The sequence below is a fragment of the Euphorbia lathyris genome, chromosome 10 (assembly GCF_963576675.1).
Source record: "Euphorbia lathyris chromosome 10, ddEupLath1.1, whole genome shotgun sequence".
Classification (NCBI taxonomy): Eukaryota; Viridiplantae; Streptophyta; class Magnoliopsida; order Malpighiales; family Euphorbiaceae; genus Euphorbia; species Euphorbia lathyris.
The window spans coordinates 28,830,164-28,849,515 of record NC_088919.1 but is presented as its reverse complement, the minus strand read 5'-3'; the positions used below and the strand labels follow the sequence as shown (position 1 = coordinate 28,849,515).

At 38.5% G+C, this 19,352-nt stretch overlaps 1 protein-coding gene across 1 annotated transcript; it reads left to right on the top strand.

The window, feature by feature from the left end:
• Window positions 1-8,913: 8,913 nt before the first annotated feature.
• Window positions 8,914-11,249, top strand: LOC136208909 (large ribosomal subunit protein eL34z). The gene is made up of 4 exons (XM_066000198.1): window positions 8,914-9,054; window positions 9,151-9,230; window positions 10,702-10,811; window positions 10,893-11,249. The coding sequence occupies exons 1-4, from the start codon at window positions 8,976-8,978 to the stop codon at window positions 10,981-10,983; spliced, it is 360 nt and encodes a 119-aa protein (XP_065856270.1). The 5' UTR covers window positions 8,914-8,975; the 3' UTR covers window positions 10,984-11,249.
• The last annotated feature ends 8,103 nt before the right edge of the window (window positions 11,250-19,352 follow it).

The following is a 19,352-nucleotide window of genomic DNA, read 5'->3' as shown; positions in this document are numbered from 1 at the left end:
CAAACTTAATGAACTTAAGAGAGAAATGTAGGAGATGAAGTGAGGGAAAATGGGAGAATGAAGGAGATGACTGACATGGATGAAGACTTTCTAAGATTTTGAATATTGAAAGAAAGAAGAAAAAGACAATGATGTGTAGTGTGTTAATTGGTGGGTTGTGGGTGATAGGGATATTTTACACCTATCTTTTAGCGTGATTTACGGATTAATTTTAAAAGAAATAAATAAGTTTAATTACAAAAATAGAGTATTTTGAATAAAATAACGAAATAATAATAAATACCGTATTTGCGGATAAATTCCCTTGTTTTTGATATATTTAGGAAATAAAAACATCAAGCTAACTCGGCCCTAAGATTTGTATTTCAGGTACGAGCAAGGAGTGAAAATCCACTCAATACGCGAGGCGTATTTCCCTTCACGTGAGGCGTGAAACATGGAGTCAGAAATAATTGTCCTATCCACGAGCACCATGTGGAATCTAGTCAGCATACGCGAGGCGTATGCCAACATACGTGAGGCGTATGACACATGTCAGAAATGATAAACTCAATCCTGAAAGTCAGACTGCATTGTCTCCTAGGTCAACTATCGGTACGCGAGGCGTGTTTTGGGATACGCAGGGCGTACATGATGTATTTCAAGCAATAAAACAGTAGGAGCTCAAACACGCGCGGCGTATATCACTATGCGCGGGGCGTGTTTGAAACAACAAGATCCGAATTGGTCCACATGCAGGAGATTTCTGACGGAATGGGCATACACGCAGGGCGTACACCACCATACGCGGGGCGTATTATGGGATTTCTGCACAAAATGATGTTCCTCCATGCTTGCACCTTGTGGAATTACAATCTTGCCCCTAGCTTGATCTATAAATAAGAGTGACTAGCACCCATTTGAAGGAGGAGGGAACACTTTCTAACACCTTATACCTTGTACATAGCTACATTTTACTTCTTTTGATAGAATTCTTGTTATTTTAGTTTTAGATTCAGTTTTTATGTAATAAAACTCTACCACCTTGAGAGCTTGTTCCTTTGATTCGTCACTCCGTCAAAGTTCCGTTCCATCCTCGTCCACCAAGCTCGAGAGTTCCACCTCCAAGTCCTAAGAGATGGTCTTGAGTCCGGTTAGCTAGTCCCGAGGGCCGATTCTTCCCTCTCTACTTGCTAATTAGCTTGATCTCATCCTATGTACTAGGCTTGGTTGTATTCTATATTTTTATTCTCCATATTTATAATTCATGATCTGCAATTTCCGTTTCTATATACGTGTTGATGTTTATTGCTTGTTTTGATACTCGTAATTGATTATTGTGTAGGGGAACGCGATTTCCGACGCCATTCGGGCTATCTTTAGGGATTCATATAGGTGTTGCCTTACCGGAAGTGACAAACCGGAAACCGTAGGAATTGACAAGCCACGGAACTTACGGGCCCTAGTTTCTGGTCCCCAGCATTAGACACGCCTTGACTAGGAACCACGTAGTCTAAGTACTTCACGGGTCGGTCGAACTACACATAGTCGTCTTTGTAAGAGTAAATCGTCAACCGAATATATTCGGAGTTATTGCCTATTATATTTATAACTTATCGCATTCCATATCACTTCGTAGAGTTTTGATATATAAATTTGGTTCACCTATAGTTAGGAGTAGTTTGTAGTTGTGTCTCACACCAACCTCAAAGTATTCACCGCTTAAATAACGTATAAAACCGAGTCGTTTAATACTTGCAGTTATAAATCCCGTGGATTCGATACCCGGTCTTAACCTGATTATTACTTGATACGACGGGGTACACTTGCCCCTAAGTAGTGACGTCTAGTAGATACAAAGCACTTAGAAAGACCACATTCATAGTTATAGCGCAATCATCGTAATACACATTTCGTCGTTAAAAAGAACACAACTAGACGTCACGCATCAAGTTTTTGGCGCCGTTGCCGAGGATTTATAATTTCTTGCAATATTAGACAAAAACGTTTTATTGTTAGTTTAAGCATTTGTAAATATTACTTTCTCTTTTTATGAATAATTTATTTTGCTTCTTGTTGATATTAATGATTTGTTTCATGGTATGATGCTTCATAATCGTCATCGGTGGGACGACCGTATGGATGATGAATGCCCACACTCAACCTCGCAATTCGATGTGGTAAACTCTATGCTTAAAGATATTCATGAAGGATTATCTAACACTGAGACATATTTCAGGGAATTGGAAAATCTATGGGCCAGATTGAAGTCTCCTCTTGATTCCGCCGCGGACGAATCAATTCGAGAGTCCAATTCGGTTTGTCAAAATGGGAAGCTCGAGTTAATTGAGTTTTCTCAAAAGGATTCCCCAAATAATAAGGGTCGTCTCAGTTGTGAGAAAACGGACATCGATCAGCCGGTTGTGTGCGGGGACCCATGGAAATAAATCCAAAGCTAGAAGAGTCGGAGGTTCCTTCTACCTCTATTTCGCTCTTTTTGAACTACCAAAGGAGTAAAAAATGGAGCAAACTAAACTCTTCGATAATTTCTGCAAATATAGTTTTTGGTTTTTGTTAAATTCTTTTGAAGCGAACAATCCGTTTTGCAGGTACGGGTTGTTTATTCAAGAATTTGAATTTCTAACGCGAATGGAAGCATACACCTAGGAGGAAATTCTAAGTCGAGCTCACCGACTATAAAGTAGCGCTTCTTGGGAGGCAACCCAAACTCGAATAAGGGAGTTTTTCGTTCCCAACTTTTACTTTCCACATTTTGTTTTCTGACCGATTCATTTCACTTCTTTAAGTTATTCTTATCACTTTTTATTTTTATTTTTATTTTTATTTTTATTTCTATTTTTTTAAATTAAAGAAAAAACAAATCTCATATTAATTCCAAAATTATTTAAGATACGCGGGACGTACAACCCCATGCGCCCCGCGTAGTTGTGTGTCTGCCCATTTTACTCAATAAAAAACACTCTACGCGGGGCGTATCTCCTATCACGCCCCGCGTACCCATCGGTGAATAAACCCCTTTCGAATAAACGCCACGTGGAAGGACACGCGGGACGTGCCCCAGGGCACGCCTCGCGTATCCTCGGGGAGTTGCAAATTACAACTCCCCATGGCAATTTCTTCCCTCAAACTTCCCATCACTCCTCTTCCCTATACACCTTTTCCACTTCCACACTCCACCTTCTCTTCCATCCAATCAACCTCCATCTTTTCAAATTCAAAACTCACTCCACAATAAATTTGTATTAACTACCTCCTTAATTACAAATTAAAAATAAAAACATTACAAACAATTAATAATTAAACATAAAAATCATAAAAACTCATAAACCATAAAATTAAAAATCAGAAAACTGATCAAAAACCGAAAAAATCTTTCCACTTCCCCCTCTTACGCGGGGCGTATCCCCATATACGCCCCGTGTCCTCGCCCTTTTTTCCATCAAAAAGGGGCAGGAGGTGCGATACGCGAGGCGTGCCCCCTTTCACGCCCCGCGTACCGCACCATTTTTTGCGGAAAAATAAGTTCAGGGGGAGGGATACGCGGGGCGTGGCCCCTTCACGCCCCGCGTACCCCTCTGGGAATCCGAGTTTTACTTGGATTCCCCACTCTCCCCTTATATAAACCCCTCCTTTTCTTCTTCTTCTCCCTCACAACTCACTCAACCTTCCCACAACCTTCCTCCACACTCTCTAAAACCCCTCACTCACACCATGGTTAGGCGAAAACACACCGCCGACATACGTCCCCCACGGTCCACTAGGGACCGTTCTTCCCGTTCCGTCCAAAATCAACAACCACTACCATCACTAGAACGGGAACAAACACCACCACTTACCCGCCTACACCGGGCTCCTTTTCATCTCCTAACAGAGGGGGAGGCCGAGAACTACCAAACACTTTCCGCCGCCCACTTTATGGAGCTCCCATACATTGAGCGGAGCACTCTTGACCGCTTCGACCTTGGCGGGACTTTCGTGGAGCGCCTCCGTGCCCTCTCTTGGCACGATCACTTTCTTGCACGACCCCACGTTTACCCCTCCTTAGTTTTGGAGTTCTACACCACCCTCACCTCTAACAACGTCCCTGGTGCCGCCCTCTTCAACTTCCGCCTTCACAACCACTCCTTCACCATTGACACCCAATGGCTCCGCAATCACTTCACCAAACAAGTGGAAGATGGTATGTCCCATTGGCCCGAGGGTATTTCCGCCCGTGATTTTTGGACCTCCATCACCGGGTCCGAGGATTATGATGTCTCCAACCTCCGCCCCTCTCTCATCCGTGATCCAATCCTCCAACTTCTCCACCGCTTCATCTCCTTCTACTTTTCGGGGAAGTCGAAATCCACCAAGGTCAACAAGGACGAACTTTTGGCGCTCTATTGTTGTGCCAACAACCGTGCTTATGACCTCTCCTATCTTGTGGCCGCCCAACTCCACCATATTTCCACCCGAAAACGTGGCAAGATCGGGTTGGGTCATCTCTTCACTCTTTTCGCCACCTCCGCTCTTGGCGAGGCTGCCCTTGCTCGCCTCCCAAGCCTTTTGCCTCGGCCCGTGGAGAAAAATGCCTTCAAATCCCTTAGGCGCTCCACCTCGGGCCCGAGTGAAACCTCAGGGGCGGCTCACTCTCACGAGGAGGAGGGTTCGGATTCGGATATGGGCCTCAATTTCAGTCCTCCGCCTAACCATGACTTCAATTCCATCTATGCTCGGTTGGACGCCTTGGAAGGCCACCAACGTGCCGATCGAGCCCACTACGACAACCACTTCGCCACCCTCAACACCCGCTTTGACACCCTCGAGGCTAATCGCCTCATGGACCACTCCACCTTCATCACCCGCTTCAACTCCATCGAGGCGCAACAACGTGAGGATCGGGCCCATCTCGATGCTCGCTTTGATGCCCTCACCAACTCCTTCGCCTCCTACTTCACCCTCCACGACAATCCCCCTCCGCCTCAACCATAGTTTCCTTTTTTATGTTTTCCTTTGTTTTGTGTTTTGTGTTTATTTTATTTTCGTTCGTTTTGTTTTAGTTCGTTTTGTTTTCTTGTAATTTTGCTTTCTGTTTTAATATCTATGTAATGTATTTTTATGGTTTCCATTCATGTTTCGTGTTTATTTTTCACAGTTTTTCTGCCATAAATAACATTCACGCAGGGCGTACTCGCCTTTACGCCCCGAGTGATCATCATTTTTCGTAGATAAAATGCCCAGAAACTCAAACACGCGGGGCGCCCCACTTCGTGCGCCCCGCGTATTTGGGTCTCTGCCCAAAAATAAGCTCAAAACACAACGCCTACGCGGGGCGCCCCTTAGGGCACGCCTCGCGTAGAACCCAAAAACTTTGAAGAGCCTAATTTTTAAATTCCATGTCTCATTTTTGTTTTTGTTTCTTTTGCGACGCCCTTGGAATAGGCGTCATTTTAATAACGCGGAGGGCCGTGCAACCCCGCACTTAACGTTTGTTTTGCACTAACAAAAACAAAAATAAAAAAATCAAATAAACACCAAAATAATTAAACAAATTTATTGACTCTTAAATCTATCCCGACACACTACTTATCCCTCGGAAATAAAATAAGAGTTCCGTTATTTGTCCTTAAAATAAAAAGACGGAACACAAAGGATCGGTTTTAATAAGAAATTTTAGTCTTAATTTTGAAGTTCAAGAATTTATGCAAAGTCTAGGTTTGTACTAAACAAAAGCATCAAATCCTAACCCACATGTCATATCCATAATGAAATTTAAAAAGGCAATAAAAACGAGATGTTTGAAAGTTTAGCGAAGACTCGATAATACACAGTTTAAACCCGAAATTTTGTGAGATATTTTTTAGCCTAAAAGAGTTCGTACGAGAACTCTATTTCTTTCACAATTCTTTGAGAGCTTTGACTTCACTCGAGTCATAGAGTTTGCATCTAATACCGGATTAAGTACACCTATTTTAGTTAGAATGGCAATAGGTGATAAAACGAACCCACTTAGTCTAATTCTTTTCTTAATTTATTTTTCTCGTTTTTATCAACCTCTAGGAAACCCCTCGAGCCTACTAACCGACTTTTCTTGTCAACACCCTTTTAACAATTAACCCTCTTTTTCCTCTTGTTTAAATACCAACGAAATCAATTTGCACCCGAAATAAGTCAATGCCTTACTAAGTAAACACCTTAAACCCTCGAAATCGTTTTTGTGCCGCTCTCAAAAAAAAATACAATAAAGAGAAAAAGGCATTTTCAAGCTCCACCCGAGCAATTTCAAGTATATCTTATGAACTCGCTAAGGCCAAAATAAAAATACGGTGCGACCACCAAAATGGTATTTAAACTCGAGCTTCCAAAAATTAACCACTAAAAAGCCACCCACATTACAACCCCCCTCCGGGTTCATTTTTAATATTGTCTAAACCATAACATAGGAGGAAAAACCCGGATGAAAATGCAAACTCAAAGTGATCTCGGGTAAGTGCAAAGAAGAGTGCTAAAACACCGACCCACCAAAGTTTGAGCGTAAGAGTGAAATCCCTTGGTGAGGTATTATCGGGCTCTCAAAAGATAATCAACCCCCGTTAATATTGCCTATTAATTTTGATCATGGAGGTTTCAAATAAGTTTTGGTCACTCGATTGTTTGCGCGGGTATTCACCGAAAACTTTGCATAAAACTTTGACTTTGAAATCATGCACTTGGTAAAACCGACCAACGGCTTCTTTCTTAATAATCTCAATCCCCTGTCTTTCGATTTCTTTTACTTGAGGACAAGTAAAACTTTAAAGTCCGAGGAGGTTTGATATGGGTATTTTACCCCTATCTTTTAGCGTGATTTACGGATTAATTTTAGAAGAAATAAATAAGTTTAATTACAAAAATAGAGTATTTTGAATAAAATAACGAAATAATAATAAATTCCGTATTTGCGGATAAATTCCCTTGTTTTTGATATATTTAGGAAATAAAAACATCAAGCTAACTCGGCCCTAAAATTTGTATTTCAGGTACGAGCAAGGAGTGAAAATCCACTCAATACGCGAGGCGTGAAACATGGAGTCAGAAATAATTGTCCTATCCACGAGCACCATGTGGAATCTAGTCAGCATACGCGAGGCGTATGACACATGTCAGAAATGATAAACTCAATCCTGAAAGTCAGACTGCATTGTCTCTTAGGTCAACTATCGGTACGCGAGGCGTGTTTTGGGATACGCAGGGCGTACATGATGTATTTCAAGCAATAAAACACCAGGAGCTCAAACACGCGCGGCGTATATCACTATGCGCGGGGCGTGTTTGAGACAACAAGATCCGAATTGGTCCACATGCAGGAGATTTCTGACGGAATGGGCATACACGTAGTGCGTACACCACCATACGCGGGGCGTATTATGGGATTTCTGCATAAAATGATGTTCCTCCATGCTTGCACCTTGTGGAATTACAATCTTGCCCCTAGCTTGATCTATAAATAAGAGTGACTAGCACCCATTTGAAGGAGGAGGGAACACCTTCTAACACCTTATACCTTGTACATAGCTACATTTTACTTCTTTTGATAGAATTCTTGTTACTTTAGTTTTAGATTCAGTTTTTATGTAATAAAACTCTACCACCTTGAGAGCTTGTTCATTTGATCCGTCACTCTGTCAAAGTTCCGTTCCATCATCGTCCACCAAGCTCCAGAGTTCCACCTCCAAGTCCTAAGAGACGGTCTTGAGTCCGGTTAGCTAGTCCCGAGGGCCGATTCTTCCCTCTCTACTTGCTAATTAGCTTGATCTCATCCTATGTACTAGGCTTAGTTGTATTCTATATTTTTATTCTCCATATTTATAATTCATGATCTGCAATTTCCGTTTCTATATACGTGTTGATGTTTATTGCTTGTTTTGATACTCGTAATTGATTATTGTGTAGGGGAACGCGATTTTCGACGCCATTCGGGCTATCTTTAGGGATTCATATAGGTGTTGCCTTACCGGAAGTGACAAACCGGAAACCGTAGGAATTGACAAGCCACGGAACTTACGGGCCCTAGTTTCTGGTCCCCAGCATTAGACACACCTTGACTAGGAACCACGTAGTCTAAGTACTTCACGGGTCGGTCGAACTACACATAGTCGTCTTTGCAAGAGTAAATCGTCAACCGAATATATTCGGAGTCATTGCCTATTATATTTATAACTTATCGCATTCCATATCACTTCGTAGAGTTTTGATATATAAATTTGTTTCACCTATAGTTAGGAGTAGTTTGTAGTTGTGTCTCACACCAACCTCAAAGTATTCACCGCTTAAATAACGTATAAAACCGAGTCGTTTAATACTTGCAGTTATAAATCCCGTGGATTCGATACCCGGTCTTAACCGGATTATTACTTGATACGACGGGGTACACTTGCCCCTAAGTAGTGACGTCTAGTAGATAAAAAGCACTTAGAAAGACCACATTCATAGTTATAGCGCAATCATCGTAATACACATTTCGTCGTTAAAAAGAACACAACTAGACGTCACGCATCAGTGGGTAATCTGATGACTAGACTAATGGTGCTAGGTCAAATAAGGTTAGTCCGTTATATTAGGGTATAATTGCAAGTTTGTGAAAAATTGAGGAATAATTTTATAAATTTATTTAATATAAGGGCATATCTGTTTTTTTCATAATAATAGATGAGCAAATATGTGTATTAACCCACCTTTTTATATTTTGGTAAAATATGCTTAGATTTGATCTCACTTCAATGTATACCGGTTAAATTTGTACCGGACTAAATGTACACATTTATCCGTTATAAAAAAAGCATTCCTAATCGTAGATCGAGAACACCACGCATTAACAGCCGTGCGATCTAGGGTTTTACATAATCAAGAACCCTATATAATCTTTTTTTATCTGAAAATTCTAATTCTCTGGTCCTAGCCTCTCTCATTCGTGCGCTTACGGGGAGAAAGGGGAGGAAGAATAGAACTGATACAAAATGGTTCAGCGACTCACTTACCGTTCGAGGCACAGCTACGCCACCAAATCTAATCAGCACCGCATCGTCAAAACCCCTGGTATGATTCTTAGATTTTTTTTTTTTTTTTTTTTGCCGAAATGGTTTTTCTTTAATTAGGTGAAAAAACGAGTTAATGGTTGTTTTTGGAATGAAGGTGGGAAATTGGTGTATCAGACAACCAAAAAGAGAGCAAGTGGACCTAAGTGTCCTGTTACTGGAAAGAGAATTCAAGGGGTATGTGTTTCAGTGATTTGATATAAGCTATGTTGTTTGAATTGGTTTTTTTTTTTTTTTTTTTTTTTTTTTTTTTTTTTTTTTGCTTTTATGGTTTATTTATGAATCGATCTGCATAGGATAACAAAATATGGATTGAACAATTCTCGGCCATTTTTTGAACCATTGATTGACATTGTATTTTTGCGAGCTTGAAAGATCGAAAGGTTGTGTTGATCAACCATTTTGAATGATTTCACGATGTTATTGTTCTCAGTATACTATTTTGGCTATTCTTTAGCTAGACATTCATCTGAGGTGAAATTTTATTTAAAGGGTTTATAGCGTGGACTTGAGTAATGGAGTGCTGTGGGCTTCGATCTTTTCTAGACCTTTCTTTACCCCCATTTTTGCTTATTCTAAACCCTAAACCCTAAACATTTAACCACTCAAAGAAGAAGAACGTTCAGTTTTCCTAGTAAAGTTTAAATGCCATTTCTTTCAATTTGTTGCTGCCACTAAGTATACAAGCATAAATTAACGATTATCTTTCCTTGAAAGCTACACAATTTGCCAAATCAGTGTTAATTAGAAAACTTTCTTTAAATCCAAAATGTTGAAGAGGATTATGGCTGATGAAGAATGGTCCAAGTGCTCTTACTTGAGATTCTTTTTAGTTGATTTTGAACTGCTGCGGATTATTTTGCTTTAAATCAAGTTTGCACAATCAATAACTTGCTTGAAAGGACTGAGGATTATGGATTATGGATGCAGTTATGGGAGCAATTAAGCACATGATTTTTTTTAACAGCTGGTCTACTGCATAAAGATAACTGCTGTTAAATAAGATATTTCACTTTTCCTTGATTTTCAATGCGAGGATGTTTGCTCTTTTCTCATTTATGATAGAGTAGGTATGAATAGGTCTTGATATGGTGAGCTAAACCTGAATGAGGCAGATTCTGTCATTAACTTGGGAGTTTTAGGAGGTGCAGAGGCATGATTGTATAATCATACAATCCCAAATTAATTGTCGAGTTTGATGTTTTTTCACATGGAAATGAGATACAACTTCTTCTATTGTTAAGCTGAGAATAAGTTCCATCTCTACTTTGTTGATATTTTTGCCTCTAAATAAGGCTTGTGGATTACTTACTGAACTATTAAGTTTAGTCTATGTTGCACAGAAACTCCTCTTCAGTAGTGTTTCCGAGTTTTGTGTCCATTTCAGTTTCTGGATATGTTTTCAAGACTCTGTTTTAGATAACTTTTCCCAGTGTCCGTCTCAGTTTCCCTTTTTGTTTTTGTTTCCGTGAAACATAGAGAGCTCATCTTATATAGCCTATTTTGATCCCAAGTAAGCTGTATGTGCTGTTGTTCTATGTCACTTAAATTGTTACTACTATTAACTTACTAGTTTACTCTCTAGTTGATCAATGTGATCCTGTGGTAAAAATTTGAAGAGTCATTGTCTTTTTTTCAATATTTACAGATTCCTCACTTGAGACCTGCTGAATACAAAAGGTCTAGGTTGTCCAGGAACCGACGCACAGTGAATCGGGCCTATGGTGGCGTGTTGTCCGGGGGTGCTGTTAGAGAGAGGTACTTAATGGACTAAGTTGTTGCTGGTTTGAATGTTATGACTTCTGAAAGATGTTCTAACAATTCTTCACATGTTTGCAGGATTATTCGTGCCTTTTTGGTGGAGGAGCAGAAGATTGTGAAGAAGGTATTGAAGATACAGAAGGCAAAGGAGAAAGTTTCAAAGAGTTAGACCGAAGATGTGATATGTTGAATTAAGGGCCAATGCTGAAGAGACATTTGTTTAATTGATCTCAATGAATTAGAACTTAATTTTGGATTTATTTGATTTTGAATACTTGTTTTCTTTCACTTTTTTAGTAGATTGCTTGGTAACATGCGAATGTTCACTTAGGTGGAAAAAATTACTCAACTCTTTGGCAACATGTGAATGTTTACTTAGGTGTTGTAAATTTATGAATATGATATTGATTATAATAACACTTATATATATATATATATATTAGAATGAGATTAAGATAGGAAAGAAAATGTAGTTACAAAAGTTTTTCAATATAGGTGGGGCTGTAAATGAATTAAGCTGCTTATGATCAATTCAGTGTTAGATTTGATCTATAAAATGAGCTATGGAGAAATTCACAGTTAGCAAATGTGTAAGTAGAATTGGTTATTGGTTCATAAACAAGTTTGATTATTATAATGCACTAAAATTGTAGGACATGTTGAGAATATATAGTTTTGTGTAAAAAAAAAAAAAAAAAAAAAAAGACATAAAGCTCCTTTAACTTCAAACGATGGATCTAAAATCAATTAAGTTCTCAAGCTATTAAAATCACCAAATCTTTAATCTATTTAAAATTCCATAATTCATTCTCACTATTTTTCATCCAACATAGTTAAAATAGGATTAACCACTCAAGTGAACTTCCCCAATGTAATCCTAGTGCAGTGAAGTAGAAGATATATTTCATGGAAGAAGCCAACATAGTTAAAATAGGATTAACCACTCAAGTGAACTTCCCCAATGTAATCCTAGTGCAGTGAAGTAGAAGATATATTTCATGGAAGAAGCAAAAGGAGAGGGAGAAAATACTTGCAGGATGCCTTTAATTCTCTGAAATGTGGAGATTGTAGAAGAGAGATCAGATGACTATTGAATTACTCCCTACCTATTTATTAACTATAATAATTTGACAAAAAGCATCATTAGGCCTCTGATCTTTTATTTTTTGGTTCATTAAGCTGTTGATCTTTTATTTGGACACATTAAGCCCCTGATTATTTATTTTTGGTTTTATTAAGCCCTTTATTACCAAATTAGTAAGTTATGAACATATAATTCTGTTAAAAATATTTTATTAACTTCATCTGTATTTGAAATTATTAAAAAATATATTTTTTATAGTTTGAATTTAGATTTTTACAGTTTTTCTATAGCCACATTATACATCCAAAACTGCTTTCCGACAGTCAAAGTATACAAATTTCGAATGCAAATACACTGAATAACAATACCTTAACCAAATTTTATGTTCAAAATTACTTTTTTTGGTCATCAACGCTTAATGAGACCAAAAATAAAAGATCAAGAGCTTAATGAACCGAAAAATGAAAGATTAGGAGCCTAATAATGATGCTTTTTGCCTAATAATTTTTCATCTTTTTCTTTGTGGAATTTTCTATCCAGGAGAGTATATTCATTTATTTGTTGGAAATAGAAAATAGAAGCTATGAAGCACGGAAACGTTGATCAACGTTTCTACGTTTCCACAAGATGTGGGAAACGGAAACGTCCCGTTTCCGAGCACGTTTCTGTAAATAAGGAAAATTAGAAACGCTTTTCCAAATCTCACCCTGTAAAACCTATTCGAATCCCAGATTCATGAACTGAAATTTGATTCACTGATACGTTTAATCATCAGTTCAAAAGTTCAAGAGTCATTCTCTAATTCTATATAAACCTTACCTCTCTTAATAATTTCTTCAATTGGAATTTGAGACTGAAATTGATCGATCTCCAGAGTTCAGACGCAGGTATCTTCTTCGCCTTCTTCGTTTTCTTCTTCGTCTTCTTCGTTTTCCTCTTCGTCTTCTGCTGCCTGCTGCGTTATTTTAATGTTGATTTGTTCCTCTTTTTGTTTGTGTGTCATCTTGACTGCGTATGGAAGAGACTTCGAGAAGGTTTGATATATTCTTAATACTAGTGGATCTGTATGTAGTGCTAATTTTTTAATATATTCTTAATGCTAGTGGATCCGTATGTAGTGCTAATTTTTTAATATATTGTAGTGCTAATTTTTTAATATAAATTAGTTTATGTATTTATGATTTATAATTATTTTTATGTTTTTATTATACTTTTTAATATTTATAAATATGTCCCTATATTTTTAGTATTTATAAATATGACCCTATATTTTTAATATTTACACGTTTCCCTCACGTTTCCATTTCCTATGTTTTTTAAAAATCGTGTTTCCCATTTCCGTTTCCATTTCCGTTTCCGTTTCCGTTTCCGTGCATCATAGAATAGAAGAGAAATAGACTGTTTCCCTCCATGGAAAATGATGAGCTTGGGATATTTGTTATTTTTCTCGCTCCGCGGTTTGCACCTTAATTATACACAGTTTGTAATTGAGGTTTTGATTGAGAAACAATTTGCAGTTTTGCTTAAAATCTGAAATCCTCAAGGCTTTGGATTTGATGTTTGGACTCAAATTAGAACATATTATGACTACTTGATTGAGAGCTGAACTGAATATTTGAATTATTGATTTTTGGTGTAGCGAAGAGAGTCAAGCTGCAGTAGTCATCCATCTAGTCTATATTTTTTTAACGCCGTTAGATCATAATTGGTGGGAGAGAATGAAATTTTTAATTTTGAATGGTTTAAGGGTTTGATTGGAGATTTTAGTAGTTTGAGGATCTAATTGATTTTAGATCTATAGTTTAAGGGGTCAAATGGTCTTTATGCCTAAAAAAATTCCAAATTAATATAATTAAAGATTTATTCGCGAGTGAAGTTCAAGAACAAAAGTAACGAGCTGCTCACGAACGAAGCTCGTGAACAAGCTTGCGAGCATTTTAATGACTGTTAAATTCGTTCTTGTTAATTAGCAAGTCAAAAATTTACTTCTGCTCGATTCTAGCATTAAATATTTCGTGCATCTTACAAATGGGAAAAGACAAATAAGGGGCATAGAAAAGATAAGTAAAGGGGCATAATTTGGATTTCAACTAAGTGAGTGCTGATATTTAAATTTTTATAAATGTTATTCTCTTAAACGAAGACTGCACTCTCTCTCTCTCATTCTTTCGAGTTACTACTCTCTCTCTCTTTCTAATTTCATGTTTAACTTTTGATTTCTTGACTTTTCTATAATTCCAAATTTATATATTTTTTTAATTATGTTCCCATTCATCATCATTCCATTCCATTCCTATTCCAAGCTGCTCATTAATGTTTCCATGATTAATAAAGGATATTGCTATTTACCGCCTCTTTTTTTTTTTTGTTACCGCTCTCTGCATACCCTTTTTGCCCTCTCCATTTTTTTTACAAAAAAATTTAAAATCACCTCTCTCTATCTCTCTCGAACAAATCAGAAAAGGAAAATGGATCCGAAAACTCCGGAACACGAGGATTTTAAAGACGAGGTAACGATCTATCCTAAAACTGCTGATTTTTTTTTAAATTTTTTTTAGTTATATAGCTTGGGCGGGTCACAAACCCGCCCTCACTATTAGGCAGACGGGTGCAGAAGTCGTCTGCCTAATAATGAGGGTGGGTCCTAGACCCGCCCGAACCACTAGACAGGCGGGTCCTGGACCCCCATGCCTATGGGCAGGAGGTTCCGAACCCGATTTTCCTCCATTTTCTGACCGTTTTTCGTATATTTGCTATAGATATTAATGAATTTCATTCATTTTCAAGAGCCAGCTGGAGTTTGGATTGGTGACGGGATCGATTATAGTACATATTTCATGACGAGCACTTTATTTCAGACAAGTATGGAAGCAATTCATTGGGCTAAAGACATCGCAATTAAAAATTGTTTCAAGATTGTTATTTCTTCGCATTAACATGGAGGAAAACAAAAGCTTATGAGATGTTCACGTGGCGAACGGTATAGAGGAATTACGAATCCTTTAGAAGAGAATTTAAGTAGGAAAACTAAAACTAAATCGTGTGGCTGTAAATTCTGGCTAAAAGTCGGACAATTGCAAGATTTTTCGGGTTGGAATATCATTGTTTATGCCGGGGAGAAGGGTATGCATAACCATGAATTGAGGGTTTATCCAGAGGGCCACTGACAGATAAGCGGACTCAATCCTGTATGGAAGCAAATTGTGTGTGACATGAGTTCGTATCAAGCAAAGCCGTGTGCTATTATGACGGCACTTCGTAAGAAACATCCAGGAGACAACCCAACAATAAAGCATGTATATAATTACAGAGACCGGTTGAGGAAGGATGGGTTTGAGGGTAGAGATGTGATTAGTTAGTTTTTCCATCTTGCCATCGAGAATAATTATCTTCATTCTTCGTTTGCTGATCCGGAAACCGGTGTTCGATCTTTCTGGCCTGAATTTGGATGGAAACAGGTTGTTCGATCTTTCTGCTCAACTGTTTGCTTGACTTTGGTTGTTTTGTCAGAATAGCTATTTGCATATTGGATTTGAATACAAACTTGGTCTTTTATGCTATTTTCCATTAATGTTCTAGCCCATAAATCTTGTCAAATATGCTCATATCAGCTATCCCAACTCAACACACCAGTAAGTCCTCCAAGAGAGCTGGCTCTGAGATCCCAAGTGAGGATCAGCCTCCAAAGAAGAAAACCAACAAAGTCCAGCCCATTTCTGTTGCCCCACTAATGATTGCGGTTCTTAAAGACACACACTTCTTTAAACATCAGAAGAAGGTTTCTGAGGTAACTCTAGTAAGCACTGCACCCCCCCTCTGCCACCGCTCCTTCAGTGATAAACTTATCCAGCAAGGATAAAGAAAAGGGCAAACAAACTGAATCCATTCCTGCTAAAGGAGATAACTCTGAACCAAATCCTTCTCCTCCACCATCACCCGTTCTTCAACCTACTGAGCCAGCTACAACTCTCAAAACTAAATCACCACATGCTGAGCCTAAAAAGAGGTATAAAAAGAGAAGTGCAAAACTTAGAGTCAGTTTTGCTGAAAACACTTCCGACCCAGACTCTGACGTTAACCCATATTCCATTGAAATTCCTTTCCCTAACTTTCAAACGAAAGAAATTCTGGCTCCTGAGTCCCAACAGGAAAAACAAGCCTCTGTTCCAAACTTCGAGGAACATGCCTCCACTGAAACACATCTGGGAACCCACTCTGAGAATCAAGCCTCTACTCAAAATACTTCCCATACAACTGAGCAAGCTTCTGACAACATTGAGGCTCTTGCTTATGGTTTGGATACCACTCCGCAAACTCCTCCACCTGCATCGTCCACTCAACCAGAACAGGCTAAGGCACAAGCTATTGAGACGGGCTCTGACCCAATCCAGACACCACCAGAACAGGATTCTTGACCATACCCTTCTGAACATCCATCAGAAGTACACTTCTGCTCTTGCTGACTGTATTGTCTGGCACACCAAAGCCTTTCAATTTATCATCAGCTGCATGAGCATCTCTGGTGTTGTTCCTCCGTCGCAAGCTCCTAATGGTCCATTACTTTTCGTTGGTCTGACCAAAAGCTCTAACAAGCTTACAGAGTATACTGCACAGCTTAACTCCATAAGTGTTGGTAGTCATGCCTCTCCTCCTGGTTTCCCCCTATCATTGATGCTGGAAAAAAGGGGGAGAAAACCTCTGAGGAAGAACACAAAGCTAAACACGACAAGGCAACAACCTCTGGACAAGCCTCAGTATCTTCAACTCAGCAACAACAACCACAACATCCTTCTAAACCTAAGAAGTCTAAAAATGTCCAAGTCAATATCAAACATTAAGTATATAAGGACTTGTATTGTGTAGCCTTTCTTAGTTGTTGTGCTTATAGACTGTTAAGTCTTAATGTTTGTCTGATGTATGTTGAGTTGTGTATAATACTTCTATCTTTTCCAATATTACTTATATGTGTTTAATGCCTTATGTTGGTCCCGTGTAACGTAATAGGATTAGTTCCAAGGGGGGCTTAGGAACTAATATAACTTTTTCGCTAATAATGCTGACTTAATTGAATGTTTGATAGTTTAACTTAGTTTTAGGTCAGCAAGGCTGAGTGTGATGTGAGACAGCTTTAATCAGATGCTGACTAGAGCTGTTTCAGTTGTGAGTTGGGAAGTAACACTTAAGTCAGTTTCCAACTCAGCACTCAGATTACTCAGCTTCAGCTTGTACAAATTATTTACTAAGTAATTTTCAGCAAGCAACACACACACACACACACACACACACACATATATATATATATATATATATATATATATATATATATATTAAGAGAAAGGGTTAGAGTTTACTCAGCAGACTTATCCTAGTTCGGCCTCACCACCTACGTCCAGTGAAGGAAAATAGGCAAACGTTTGGCAGCGGAAATATAAAAAATTTAACCTTTTTCCATTAACCCAAGATCCGTTAATCGTTATTTCATATAAAGAGGGATAGAAGAAAATACCTTTTGATGTTCTATCTACCGTTGCAATCGAAGTGCCCACAACTCTTACTTCGAGTTCCCGAGCACAAGACAAAAACATAATTCAAAAGCAAGTTAGAATTCAACCGTATGAAAGCAATCAAGAATAGATTGCCTCTAATTAATCAACACAAGATCAAGGAATAGAGAAAGAGATTAATCAATCGAAACGGAAGGAAGCGGTGAATGATCTCGTCCTCAACAAGGGGTTTTTCAATCCTCTACTGAGCTCTTTAAAGGTAGAGCACAAACCGTTTACAATAGCAACTGAGTATGCAAGAGTACCGTTCTCTATTCATCTACTCAATCATATCTACCACTGAATATTATAACCGAGTATTCAGATTTTCTCTACCACTGAGTACTATAAATGAGTACTCAGCTTCACCTTTCTAACCTTTTACAAATGATAAGAAATTGTTCTTAATACAACAAAGAACACTTTAGATGACAGAGTCAATCTAGACTTTTACACAATGATTGGAATTTGGTGTAAGAGCTTGCTTTTTCTTTTCAGACAGCTTCTATTTTGGATTATCACTTAGTGAAGATTTTGCTTGTCTGTATGTATGTCTCTTGTATGTGTATATGATCCAAGTGATTATTTGGCCTATTTATAGCAATCTTTGGGGTGCCAATGATTTGAATTCCGACATAGCCGTTGAGGGAAGAACGGTCTTCTTCGTCATCATGTGGTCAGCTTCTAGAGCTGTAGGCCAATCTTGTCTTCTATTTTTACCAGGAGCCAGGTTTGCCAGATTCGTCTTCTTGCGCCAGGTTTGTCTTCTTGCCAAAAGTCAGATGGTCCATGCGTCTCGAAAAGGTCCTTAATACGGATTTCCAAGACTTCTAATTTGTGTCAGACCTTATCTGCCAAGTTGACGGATTATTCATGCTGACTTGGTCATTACTCAGCTTGACTCAGCGGCTTCGCCTTCAAGCTTTTCTGAAGAAGACATTTCTTTTCTTAAGGATGAGTTTCGTTCTTACTCAGCGTCTGCTGTGAGACTTGCTTATGCTGACTTTGTTCTGTCTTTCTTTTATGGACTTTCAGTTCCTGTTCTCGTTAGTTAACTTACTCAACATTGAACAAACTCATTAGTACAATTAAATCAAAGCACTTAAATTTAATTGTTTTAATCATGGGAATAATTTTGTCAAATCAAAATCATGTGGAAAGGTGTTTCAACAAACTCCCCCATTTTGATGTTGGCAAAAGTATTCAATTAAGGAACTCAGTGTTGAGCTTCCCCATGATGGTTGACCTTTTTTAATTCTTCTGAAAATGCTCCCCCGTAAGGGTTGGATCTACTGACTTAGTTCAACTCTAAACCTTCTAAGATCTAATCGAGAAGAGTATAAGGTCAGCTTCAGAAGTAGGTCAATACTTGGAACATTTCGTCATTACTCAGTTTTGATTCTTAGTTAAGTTCAGATATCAGAGTTGAGGTATACTGAGTATATTTCACTTGTTTAATTTTTATGTTCACAAGTTTTAAGTTATTGTTCAATGAGTAGTTACATGAGACGGATCAGCACATAAACACAGCAAGTAAGCATCGCATATATAAAGACAGTTTGGATAAAAGATGCTTATATATATAGATAGTCAGCTCAACAAAGATAGAACATGCCAGATACAGATTACAAGTTTCAAGCTAAGTCTAGTTCTAGTTCTACTTTTTTATATTGGCTTGAACTTGGTTTGATTTGGCTTTTGGCTTGGTTGTTCTTTGTTGCTGACTTGGGTTGCCCGGGACAGCAGAAGTTGAGCCAGGAGGCTTCTGCTGAGTTTGGTGTTGGATTCCGTCAGCTGGCTGCTTATCTTTCTCCCCCATTTTGCCAGCATCACCATACGGAAGGGGAGGAGCAAAGAATTGCCCCTGTTGAACTGCACGAGTCAGTATGGTTGAATAATGTTGCATGTGAC

Excerpts from the sequence above, each read along its gene's own strand:
- LOC136208909 (XM_066000198.1), top strand. The coding sequence starts at position 8,976 with ATGGTTCAGCGACTCACTTACCGTTCGAGGCACAGCTACGCCACCAAA. Across the intron at positions 9,231-10,701 it reads CTGGAAAGAGAATTCAAGGG|ATTCCTCACTTGAGACCTGC; the intron begins GTATGTGTTTCA and ends CAATATTTACAG. Across the intron at positions 10,812-10,892 it reads GGGGGTGCTGTTAGAGAGAG|GATTATTCGTGCCTTTTTGG; the intron begins GTACTTAATGGA and ends ACATGTTTGCAG.